Source organism: Helicoverpa armigera, chromosome 21 (genome assembly GCF_030705265.1).
Source record: "Helicoverpa armigera isolate CAAS_96S chromosome 21, ASM3070526v1, whole genome shotgun sequence".
Classification (NCBI taxonomy): domain Eukaryota; kingdom Metazoa; phylum Arthropoda; class Insecta; order Lepidoptera; family Noctuidae; genus Helicoverpa; species Helicoverpa armigera.
This window is the reverse complement of record NC_087140.1, coordinates 6,413,064-6,424,505: the sequence shown is the minus strand read 5'-3', so window position 1 is coordinate 6,424,505 and position 11,442 is coordinate 6,413,064. Positions and strand designations below refer to the sequence as shown.

At 39.2% G+C, this 11,442-nt stretch overlaps 2 protein-coding genes across 5 annotated transcripts; both read left to right on the top strand.

The window, feature by feature from the left end:
- Positions 1-91: 91 nt before the first annotated feature.
- On the top strand, positions 92-6,989 carry LOC126056368 (sideroflexin-1-3-like). 3 transcript variants are annotated; one of them, XR_010277523.1, is made up of 12 exons: positions 92-306; positions 657-778; positions 854-1,013; positions 1,608-1,762; positions 2,826-2,943; positions 3,036-3,111; positions 3,183-3,268; positions 3,571-3,698; positions 3,852-4,036; positions 4,178-4,267; positions 5,358-5,485; positions 5,577-6,988. XR_010277523.1 is itself a non-coding variant. In XM_064040075.1 (10 exons), exons 3-10 carry the CDS (start codon positions 859-861, stop codon positions 4,235-4,237), a joined length of 963 nt encoding a protein of 320 aa, XP_063896145.1. In that variant the 5' UTR covers positions 92-306; positions 657-778; positions 854-858; the 3' UTR covers positions 4,238-5,088. The 3 variants fall into 3 exon arrangements, 1 of the variants encoding a protein (XP_063896145.1); XR_010277524.1 differs by lacking the exon at positions 4,178-4,267 and having other exon boundaries at positions 5,577-6,989; XM_064040075.1 differs by lacking the exons at positions 5,358-5,485; positions 5,577-6,988 and having other exon boundaries at positions 4,178-5,088.
- A 547-nt stretch (positions 6,990-7,536) lies between these two features.
- LOC126056400 (sideroflexin-1) lies at positions 7,537-11,135 on the top strand. Of its 2 annotated transcripts, none has more exons than XM_064040073.1 (10): positions 7,537-7,679; positions 8,326-8,449; positions 8,528-8,687; positions 8,954-9,108; positions 9,376-9,493; positions 9,585-9,660; positions 9,731-9,816; positions 10,120-10,247; positions 10,387-10,571; positions 10,695-11,135. In XM_064040073.1, exons 3-10 carry the CDS (start codon positions 8,533-8,535, stop codon positions 10,752-10,754), a joined length of 963 nt encoding a protein of 320 aa, XP_063896143.1. In that variant the 5' UTR covers positions 7,537-7,679; positions 8,326-8,449; positions 8,528-8,532; the 3' UTR covers positions 10,755-11,135. The 2 variants fall into 2 exon arrangements, with proteins under 2 accessions (XP_063896143.1, XP_063896144.1); XM_064040074.1 differs by lacking the exon at positions 7,537-7,679 and adding an exon at positions 7,714-7,958.
- Positions 11,136-11,442: the final 307 nt, after the last annotated feature.

Genomic DNA, 11,442 nt, shown 5'->3' with positions numbered 1-11,442 from the left:
TATTAGCCTAATCAGTTATACCATAACTAAGGGATACTCCATAAACAATTTCTAAAAAAAAAGTACTGTCAATTCTAGAGTTTGTTTTGGTGATTTTATTTTAGACTAGCTGATCCCGCGAACTTCGTATCGTTTAAACCTTCCCTGGACCTCTACAAACATTTTAAAACCAAGAAAAGCCAAATCGGTCCAGCCATTCTGCAGTTTTAGTAGGACTAACGAACAGCAATTAATTTTTATATATAAGATTTTTTAAACAAAATTTTTCAAATATGTAAGTCTGGAACTATTGGAAATATTAACAACGTGAGTATGTTTTGATGCTTTAATGATTGTTATGGAAATAGCATTGTCATCATGCATTTATTCTTTGTTAAGCGTTGCAGATGTGGCTTCCATCCACCTTATTTTAAAACGTGTTTTTAAGAAGACCCGCTTTAGTAATAGATTAAGTCCCCTAACTTTGTTCGGGACAGTGGTTTAAACCAGGTACAAAAGCTAGTACTTTTTTGAAACCACGTTTTATAATCAGCTGGCAGAACTCTCTATGAAAATGTTCCCATTATTATTAACCGTATCGTTTATCAGCGTTTTACGATCTTCCTATCGTCTGTCATCATCATTCATTAACAGCTTTTTTTGTCGCCATCCTGCAGGACACAGGCCTCTTCTCATGCAGAGAAGGGTCAGTGGGTCGTTTTAGGGGGAATGAGCGTTCGTTAGCGGAATCACCACGCTTGCTCCAGGTGGAATAGCGACTTCGGACATTAAAGCCCAGGTTTCTTCAGTTTTCCTTCAACTTGATTCAGTTATTGCTGTTTTATAAGGACTTAAATAATACATATCCTTCCAGTGGCTATGACGACGCCGCCGATAGACCTGGACAAGCCCCGGTGGGATCAGAACACCTACTGGGGGCGGGTCAAACACTTCATATTGCTCACTAATCCGTTAAACGTGTTCACTAGTGAAGCTAAACTTGATGAGGCCAAGAGAGTCGTATCTGAGTACAGGTATAATATAAACGTGACATAATTTATAAATAAACTATCTCGTGCCAGCGGTTTCACCCGCATCCCGTGGGAACCTCGGCATGAACACTTATAAAAAGTAGCCTTCCTCGATAAATGGGCTATCTAATACTGAAAGAATTTTTCAAATCGGACCAGTAGTTCCTAAGATTAGCGCGTTCAAACAAACAAACAAACTTCTCTCAACTTTCTTCAGCTTTATAATATTAGTATAGATATGAATATCTTTTTTTAACGATGGCAAAAATCATCAAATGACCCCTCCCACGGTGGGTTAGCAGCGGCGGGGGAGTGTCAGACTTTTACTGACTAAAAAGCCATCCTGTTCCTTCGAAGCACTTTTATTTACCAGGGCCGCGGTAACTCTTTCGAACAATCCCGCAGCCCGCGCGAAATATAAATAAATACATATTATCTTAAGGTGCTCTAGAATTACGGGTACCTACCTGATATAAGCACAGTTAAAGAGTAAGCGGACACAAGTGGATTTTCAGAAAACTCCCGCACCGAACTTTCCTTTAACACGTAGAGGACTCCTCAATAAAGATAAGATACACTTGCTTTTTCTCTAACCAGGGAAACAAAAAAGATGCCCTTCGGTTACACCGAAGACAAACTATGGGCGATGAAGTATTTATACGACAGCGCGTACCACCCCGACACTGGGGAGAAGATGGTCAGGATCGGCCGCATGTCCGCGCAGGCGCCTATGAGCACACTCATCGGTGGATGTAAGTATAATTTTACATATATATTTGTGCCTTTCTTAAACGATATGATATTTCAAATCGATTAATCATTTCGTTTTCATAGTATTTCGTTTCTTCTAGCGTTTACGATAGTATTTATTTATTTATTTAATTAAAGGGACTCCAATAGCTTCTGTGTACAAATTAACAAAGGGAGGTTTTAAGGAGTAAAAGGCTTACACAGTCGCCAATTACAGGTGAACCAACATTCACGTACTTAAGTGGTAACTTAAACTAGATAATCAAAACAAGAAACAAACTATAAATTTAACAGAATCAAAATTAAATTATACAAAAAATCAATTAAAAAATGGAAAAAAAAACTAATAAACATGGTAAGGAAAAAAATGAGATCAAATTTTTGACTTAATCTTAAACACTAGCAAAATTACAGAGAAAGTGGTTGCATGGTACATATATATGTATATATAACACAGTTGATAGAGTTAATCTTTTGGGATTTTATGATTTAAAATGTGGGCTTTAAAGATTGTCATAGAGTTCTGGTATATGTCAACATCTGGGTTTGATTTTGCATGACTATTCATCACTTTACTAAGCCTATTAATTTTCTCCTAAATTTGTGTTGGAAGTTTTAGTGTGGAATAAATTGGTAATGGGATATCTGGGTATTCTATAGGGGACTTTTAATCCTATTTGTTCAATCAACTTTACGCAATCTAATTTACTGTTGACTAATTTGTAGAAAAACATAAGATCCTGTACCAATCGACGGTCGCGCAGTGTGATATTTTGTAGTGACGTATTCGTTGTTCGTATGGACACCGAGGAGATACTCCACCGAAGGTATACGCCAGGTGTTTTGTGAAGGCCCTTTGAATACTCTCTGGTCTTTGCGAGTGTACTGCGTAGTGCGGATTCTACACTACGCTGGCAAATTCAAGGTGGCTGCGGACTAAGGCGTAGTACATACAAAGACAGCCAACCTCGCGAAAGGCAGCCTACGCGCGTAGTAGCTTTTCGCAATCTCGTAGTCAGCGTAGTCTCTTGTTCTAATACTTTCTTTCAATATTGTCTTTTTCAGGTATGTTATCTTTTTACAAAACGAGGACTGCAATACTTTTCTGGCAATGGGTGAATCAGTCGTTTAACGCTATTGTCAATTACACGAATCGTTCTGGCGACGCAAAACTTACTACTAAGTAAGTCTCATAACGTCACTCGTTTTTCTTTTTTATATATTTTATGAAAGGTAAAAATATGTTTTTATAATAGCAGTTTGTCATATCGATAGACAGATAATTACGTCATACGTCGCGGCCTGCGGGGGTGCTCTGACCACTGCTCTATACCTCAACAGTAAAGTTAAGGTAATGAGTCTTTTTTTTCATATGGCAACCTTAAAAGCTGTATAGAAAGAATAAGTGCTTATAATTTCTAGGGCATGAACCCACTGTACGCGCGGCTGGTACCGTTCGCGGCTGTCTGCGGCGCTAACTTCATCAATATACCCTTGATGAGGAGCAAGTGAGTATTATGGTTTCGATTACAATTTTCGGTTTTCGAAAGATTTGTGATATGTCCTGCTCGCTAACCTTCAAACATCGAAATCCGGCTAAAAGTGCGGTTCCATTGAGGCGGAGCGCAGCCGCTCCGCTCTATCCAGCTCCTTCCCGTTCCAGTGAAAACACCTACCTCTTTTCACAGCTCAGCCCCTCTTCGCTCTGCTCCTCTCTGAACTGCAGCCTAACACGATAGGCACCCCTCGATAAATTAAAATTACAAAGATCACTTATACCTACATATTAAACAAAATATTCATAACACAGTGAAATCCTGCACGGCACGCCAGTATACACGGCGGATGGACAGCGCGTTGGTGACTCCAAGATCGCGGCCATGACAGGCATTCTGCTCGTCTGTGTCTCAAGAGTCAGCATGGTGGTACCTAGCATGAGTAAGCATTACCATTTTCTGAAGATAGGTTGCACCATTTAAAATTTTATAACGATAACCAGTAGTCAAAGTAGTCCCCTTAAATATTCAAGCAATTTTTTGACTCCTAGTTTAGTTTAGCTCAAAGGAGTTTGATCATTCTGTTTAATTCCAGCGCTCGTGCCTCTAATAACGAACACGGCAGTTCAAAGAGGTTGGTTCAGTAGCACGTCTCTAGCTGTGTTGCCATTCCAAATGTTACTGGTTTGTCTCACCATAACATTCGCAACGCCTATGTGCTGTGCCTTCTTTGATCAGAAAGCCTCCATCAACATCAATAAGATAGAGAACGATATAAGGGTAAGTTAACACCTATTTTTGGCTCTAATTACTTATCCGTTGTTGCCAGGACTGTCAAGAGTAGTTTTGCTTCGGCAACAAATTCCTCGGTCTGTCAAGTGAATAGTCAGACAGGAGCTTATGTTTATCCGTATTTTTCAGGAAACGGCGCTAAAGAAATTTCCTAAGACGAATGTATTGTATTACAACAAGGGCCTGTGATCAGAGACAGCGCAGCTACTTCCATTGAACGTATTAGGCTTATTTATTATGAGTAGATAACTGACAACTTTATTGTTTCAATTCCAGTACAAGAAAGAATCTATGCTCATTGTATTTTTAACGCTCTCCTCGAACATTAAAATTACAAGCTGTGTCCGACTCGCGATAGTTTGTATATATACGTGTAATGTTATCTTCTTGTGAATATTGTAAAGGGTGATTTTTTAGCTGGTATCTTTTTGGCAACACTGTTTTTGGTAGATCACGCGTGAATCGTGTCTTGTGTCATTGTGAAACTTGTTCAGTATGGTCTATAATTTAACCATGAATCAACTTACGAACGAACAACGCTTGCAAATTATTGAATTTTACTATCAAAGACGACAATGGCCGAAACGTTACTGTGAATGGCGGGCGTTACCGTGTGATGATTGGCAATGTTTTTTGCCCAAAATGGAAGAATTGGACATGCCTGACATGTGGTACCAACAAGACGGTGCCACATGCCACACGGCACGCGAAACAATGGCCTAATTGAGAGCAGGCTTCGGTGAACAGTTTAACTCACGTTTTGGGCTCGTCAATTGGCCGCCTAGATCATGTGATCTAACGCCTTTGGACTATTTCTTGTGGAGCCAGCAACGATTGACGCACTGGGAGCCAATATTGAAGAATATGAATATTCGTAATATACCGGCTGATATGTTGGAGAGAGTGCCGAAATTGGGCCTTGCGAATGGGCCATCTAAACCGGAGCCGCGGCCAGCATTTGCATGAAATCATCTTCAAACATTAAATTATATTGATCGTTCCATCGATTCCAATAAAGATTTCATCAAATTTTTCAAGTTTTTTGTGCTTTTTTTTGAAAATCAAATCCTATACCTCTTAAAAAATCACCCGTTATTTTTATAAATAATATTTAAGTGTGACAATATCGTGTGTAAACCTCGTCACGTTTCCAAACTGTCTCTATGATAAAAATACTTTTTGAAAATGTAAAATTAAAAAACGCCACATTAGCAAACATGATAATGATATTTAGAAATATTTAACCGAACCAATAAAATAATATTTAAATACTTACCTACTACTAACTTTTCATTATTTTTCATGACAGTGAATTATTGCACGGAACGCCCGTATTTGCTCCGGAGGGGCAAAGAGTTGGGGATTCCAAGAAAGCAGCTCGCAAGGGAATCTTTCTAGTGTGCATATCCAGGGTGGCCATGGCTCTTCCCGGCTTTAGTACGTATCTTAACGTTAGAACAACAGAAATTGTTAATTTGTAGTCGTGTAGTCGATGCCTTTAATAACTTTGTACACATTTGGTATACAGGAGGAGGCGCTTAAGATCTCTCCCAAGACGGACACAGTTTACTTCAACAAGGGTCTGTAAGGTGCAGGTGCAATGTTGAACCTTCCCAATTGGGGTGGATTCCCAGTGTACCTGTGCTGCTCGTCAGTCGTGTTGGTACCCATTTTTCTACGAACCCTAGCGGGAGTCGAGAGGAAAACGTGGAATGCTTTTATGCTAAGCGACTCAACCTTCATAAAAATACTCCTTATAATGCAAGTTCTCCAGTGTTTACAGATTGCTTCTTTTTAATAGTTTGCCTTTTAGAGGAAATATGATAACTATTTTTAACAACGCGATGTTCCGTTGCTATTGCAACGTATGCCCGTTGTGTTAACAAACACGGCTACACTTTATTATTGAATACTGTGCGTTAGGCCCTCGCCTATCATAAAAATCGGGCCGTTGTCCGTTCTCGTTAACTTCCCTTAAAACTAGAATTTAAACTACAGAGGTAGAGGAAACATACAGCCGAGTCAAATGAGAGCTCAGAAACTTTATTTGACCGTATTGACAAATGATAATCCATCTACTCTTTTTTGCCATCAATGGAAGTGGACAAAAATTGCAATACAGTTCTTACGTACCTATAGTTCGGGTCAGAGTTCGTAATTTTGTAAGTTTTAATGTTTTTAATTTTTAAACCCCGAAGCAAAAAGAGGAGTGGTAAGAGCTTAACCTGTTTATCTGTTGGGTCATAGCTCCCGAACGGATGAAGCGATTTCAATATAGCTTTAAAAGTAATTTATGTCCGAGTGCTCTGAAACATGTTTGATGAAAATAGGTTGAACCGTTGAAAAATTAGGGCTGTAGGGATGAAAGTGGGAAATATGTCCGAATGTCTGAATAAATACTCGAATGGGGTATCAAAAGAAAGGTCATCGGTCACCGTTCCCCTGTTTCACTCCCTACAACTCTCGAACGGCTATATCAATTTTCATCAAACATGTCTTATAAGTCAAATCTTCTTTGATACAAAAAAACTGAATTGAAATAATACTTGCTTAGCCCGTTCGGGAGCTGCTACGCCACAAACGGACACGTAAAGCCTATACCGCCCCTCTTTTTGCTCCGGTGGTTAAAAATAATAAAATATGTCTCGTTGGGGGACCGTGAAAACAAAACATGATTAGGTGCGGTCTCCCAACGTGACGTATATTTTTTAATTTTTTAAGGTAAGTTTAAGGTTTTTGTGTCGGGGGTTTTAAATTTTTTAATTTATGTACAGTGTTATTTACTTCAATGTTTTCAAAAAAAAATGCTAAGAATGGATTTCACCATTAGTCAAATGAGGGATTTGAGTTATAACTAGAATGGTGCAATCCACCCTTAGTACACCAGATTGTTTTAATTTATGAATAAATTATCACGATTGAGTCGAAAGTCTTTGTTGTTTTATTGATCGCTGCTTTTTCCCTGAAACAATGACATATATTTTCAGTAGTTCCCGTCCACAGTTTCACCCACGTCCCGAGGGAGCTTCCCGTCCTCAAATGTTTAAGGCTGCGCACTCACGCCCGATAATCGGTTACCGATTTTTTATAGAAGAGAAAAATTGAGCACACTGATAGCGATAGGGCAAAGCACACGGCCTACAAAAAGTCAGTCAGAAAATCGTAGACACGGCCCGATTATCTGTCCTCCAGAAAGGGCTTATTACACTTTACTAAATTCAGTAGCCTAATTAGGTTTGTCTAATTAGGTTTCTAAATGATTGAGTGAGTTAATAATTCCTAAATGCGATTACATTTGACTGAATGTAGTAACTGCATCATTTAGACGACTGAATTTAGTCAAGTGTAATAAGCCCTAAAGTCTGAAGTACCTTCTCCAGCGATTGGAACGCAACGCAACGTTCTCATCGTTGCCTAGATACGGGAAGAAAACAACTGAAAACTTCCTGGGCCTACATTCAAGGCGTATTTAGTCACGGCGATAAGCCAGTCTCATGGGATATCGATAAGCAGGTACACGTAGCGATGTCTCGCTGGCGTAATTATCGTTTATCTTATCGCATATCCCAATTATCGTATCGTCATGATTGCTCGATGATAGTGGGACCCACATTGAGACTCGAGCGTTGAGGTGAGTGACTTTATCATAGTGCCAACGCTTCTTTTATTGTGCCTAAACATAGATATACATAGAATAGTATAAACAAAGATATATCCATGTGCCTATAGATCCTTCTTAGTTTATTAGCCGCATCAGTCATACCATAACTTAGGGAAACTTCATAAACAATCTAAAAAAAAAAAATACTGTCAATTCTAGAGTTTGTTTTGGTGATTTATTTTTTTTTAGATTTTTGTTTATTGAAATTTTCAAATATGTAAGTCTGGAACTATTGGAAATATTTACAACGTGAGTATGTTTTGAAGTGGTTGTTATGGACATATCATTGTCATCATGCATTTATTCTTTGTTAAGTGTTTAGTAACTTCGCAGATGTGGCTTCCGTCCATATTATAAAACGTGTTTTGAATAAGACCCGCTTTAGTAATACATTTAGTCCACTAACTTTGTTCGGGACGGTGCTTTAAACCAGGTACAAAAGCTGGTTAAACTTTTTTAAAACCACGTTTTATTATACTTAAGGAGAACCACGTTTTATTATAAGTCTCTATGAAAATGTGTTCCATTATTATTAACCTATCGTATATCGTTTTCGTTTTCGACCTTCCTATTATCTTCATCATTCATTAACAGCTTTTTTATCGTTATGCTGCAGGACACAGGCCTCTTCTCATGCAGAGAAGGGTCAGTGGGTCGTTTTAGGAGGAATGAGCGTGTTCGTTAGCGGAATCACCACGCTTGCTCCAGGTGGAATACCGACTTCGGACATCAAAGCCCAGGTTTCTTCAGTTTTTCTTCAACTTGACTCAGTTATTGTTGTTTTCGAAGGCCTTAAAAAACATAACAATTCCTTCCAGTGGCTATGAAGACGCCGCCGGTAGACCTGGACAAGCCCCGGTGGGATCAGAGCACCTACTGGGGGCGGGCCAAGCACTTCATATTACTCACCAACCCATTAAACGTGTTCACTAGTGAAGCCAAACTTTATGAGGCCAAGAGAGTCGTAAATGAGTACAGGTATTTATTAAAATAAAACGTGAATATCTTTGGGTGCTCTAGAATAACAGGTACCTTTTTTTAACGATGGTAAAAATCATCAAACGACCCTTCCCACTGTGGGTTAGCAGCAGTGAGGGAGTGTCAGACTTTTACTTACCTACTAAAAATTCATCGTGTTCCGGGGCCGCGATAACTTTCGAACAGTCGAGGCCTTGTCACAGAAGAACTTTCAGATGACTCCCTCCTCAATAAAGATAGGATAAACTTACCTTTTCTATAACCAGGGAAACAAAAAAGATGCCCTTCGGTTACACTGAAGACAAACTATGGGCGATTAAGTATTTATACGACAGCGCGTATCACCCCGACACTGGGGAGAAGATGGTCAGGATCGGCCGCATGTCTGCGCAGGCGCCGATGAACACGCTCATCGGTGCATGTAAGTAGAATTTCTTAAACGATACGATATTTCAAATCGATTAATCATTTCGTTTCCATAATTATTTCGCTCCTTCTACCGTTTACGATAGTACAAAGACAGCAAACCTCGCGAAAGGCAGCCTACGTGCACGGTTTGCAACTATGCTACGACTAATACAACACAGTGCTACGGCGTAGCTTGCGCTAGCTACAACGCGCAGTAGCTTTTCGCAATCTCGTAGTCTCTTGTTCTATTAGTATTTTCTTTCAATATTGTCTTTTTCAGGTATGATATCATTTTACAAAACAAGGCCTGCAATACTTTTCTGGCAATGGGTGAATCAGTCGTTTAACGCTATTGTCAATTACACGAATCGTTCTGGCGACGCAAAACTTACTACTAAGTAAGTATCACAATGTTACACGTTTTTCTTTTTTTATATATTTTATGAAAAATAAATATGTTTTTATAATAGCAGTTTATTATATCGTTAGACAGATAATTACGTCATACGTCGCGGCCTGCGGGGGTGCTCTGACCACTGCTCTATACCTCAACAGTAAAGTTAAGGTAATGAGTCTTTTTTTTATATGGCAACCTTAAAAACTGTATAGAAAGATTAAGTGCTTATAATTTCTAGGGCATGAACCCACTGTACGCGCGGCTGGTACCGTTCGCGGCTGTCTGCGGCGCTAACTTCATCAATATACCCATGATGAGGAGCAAGTGAGTATTATGGTTTCGATTACAATTTGTCGGTTTTCGAAAGATTAGTGATATGTCCTGCTCGCTTACCTTCAAACATCGAAATCCGGCTAAAAGTGCGGTTCCATTGAGGCGGAGCGGAGCCGCTCCGCTCTATCCAGCTCCTTCCCGTTCCAGTGAAAACACCTACCTCTTTTCACAGCTCAGCCCCTCTTCGCTCTGCTCCTCTCTGAACTGCAGCCTAACGCGATAGGCACCCTTCGATAAATTAAAATTACAAAGATCACTTATACCTACATATTAAACAAAATAATCATAACACAGTGAGATCCTGCACGGCACGCCAGTATACACGGCGGATGGACAGCGCGTTGGCGACTCCAAGATCGCGGCCATGACAGGCATTCTGCTCGTCTGTGTCTCAAGAATCAGCATGGTGGTACCTAGCATGAGTAAGCATTACCATTTTCTGAAGATAATTTAAAATTGTATAACGATAACCAGTAGTCAAAGTAGTCCCCTTAAATATTCAAGCAATTTTTTGACTCCTAGTTTAGCTCAAAGGAGTTTGATCATTTTGTTTAATTTCAGCGCTCGTCCCTCTAATAACGAACACGGCAGTTCAAAAAGGTTGGGTCAGTAGCACGTCCCTGGCTGTGTTGCCATTCCAAATGCTCCTGGTTTGTCTCACCATGACATTCGCAACGCCAATGTGCTGCGCCTTCTTTGATCAGAAAGCCTCCATCAACATCAATAAGATAGAGAACGATTTAAGGGTAAGTTAACACCTATTTTAGGCTCTAATTACCTATCCAACAAATTCCTCAAACTTGACAGACCAAGAGAATAGTCCGTAATTATGAATAAAGACAGGACTTATGTTTATCCCTATTTTTCAGGAAACGGCGCTTAAGAAATTTCCTAAGACGAATGTATTGTATTACAACAAGGGCCTGTGAGCAGAAACAACGCAGCTGCTTCCATGAACTTATTAGGCTTATTTATTATGAGTAGATAACTGACAACTTTATTGTTTCACTTCTAGTACAGGAATCTATGCTCATTGTATATTTAACGCTCTCCTGGAACAAAAAAATTACAAGCTGTGACCGACTCGCGATAGTTTGTAGACGTGTAATACGTGTGTTATCTTCTTGTGAATATTGTATTTTATAAATAATATTTAAGTGTTTCAATATCGTGTAAAACTCGTCACGTTTCAAACTATCTCTTTAATAAGAATACTAACGAAGTTATAAAATTAATAACGCCACATGAGCAAACATAATTTATGTTTAGAAATATTTAACCGAACCAATAAATGAATATTTAAGTACTTACCTACAGTGTTTTGTGTTTTTTTATCTTATGCATCTTTCACGCTGCTCGTATTGCAACAAAACTATTAGTCTAATTCCATTTAACGATGTTTCGAACGAAATAAGTTTGATATACCTTGCTATTGCTATTATCCATCTGTACTTATCTACTTACATTCACTACAATGCACATGATCCTAGGCATAAAATGTAGAACTCTACTTCTATTCCTACTTACTCATTCCACAATATAGACTCCTACTATTCCGAGTGCAGCACTTTCTACCACTACCACGGGCCACTCTAGTATGATGGTTGATAACAATAA

Coding starts and splice junctions, on each gene's coding strand:
- LOC126056368 (XM_064040075.1), top strand. CDS start 859: ATGACGACGCCGCCGATAGACCTGGACAAGCCCCGGTGGGATCAGAAC. Junction 1,763..2,825: donor GAGCACACTCATCGGTGGAT/GTAAGTATAATT, acceptor TGTCTTTTTCAG/GTATGTTATCTTTTTACAAA. Junction 2,944..3,035: donor GACGCAAAACTTACTACTAA/GTAAGTCTCATA, acceptor TCATATCGATAG/ACAGATAATTACGTCATACG.
- LOC126056400 (XM_064040073.1), top strand. CDS start 8,533: ATGAAGACGCCGCCGGTAGACCTGGACAAGCCCCGGTGGGATCAGAGC. Junction 9,109..9,375: donor GAACACGCTCATCGGTGCAT/GTAAGTAGAATT, acceptor TGTCTTTTTCAG/GTATGATATCATTTTACAAA. Junction 9,817..10,119: donor ATACCCATGATGAGGAGCAA/GTGAGTATTATG, acceptor ATCATAACACAG/TGAGATCCTGCACGGCACGC.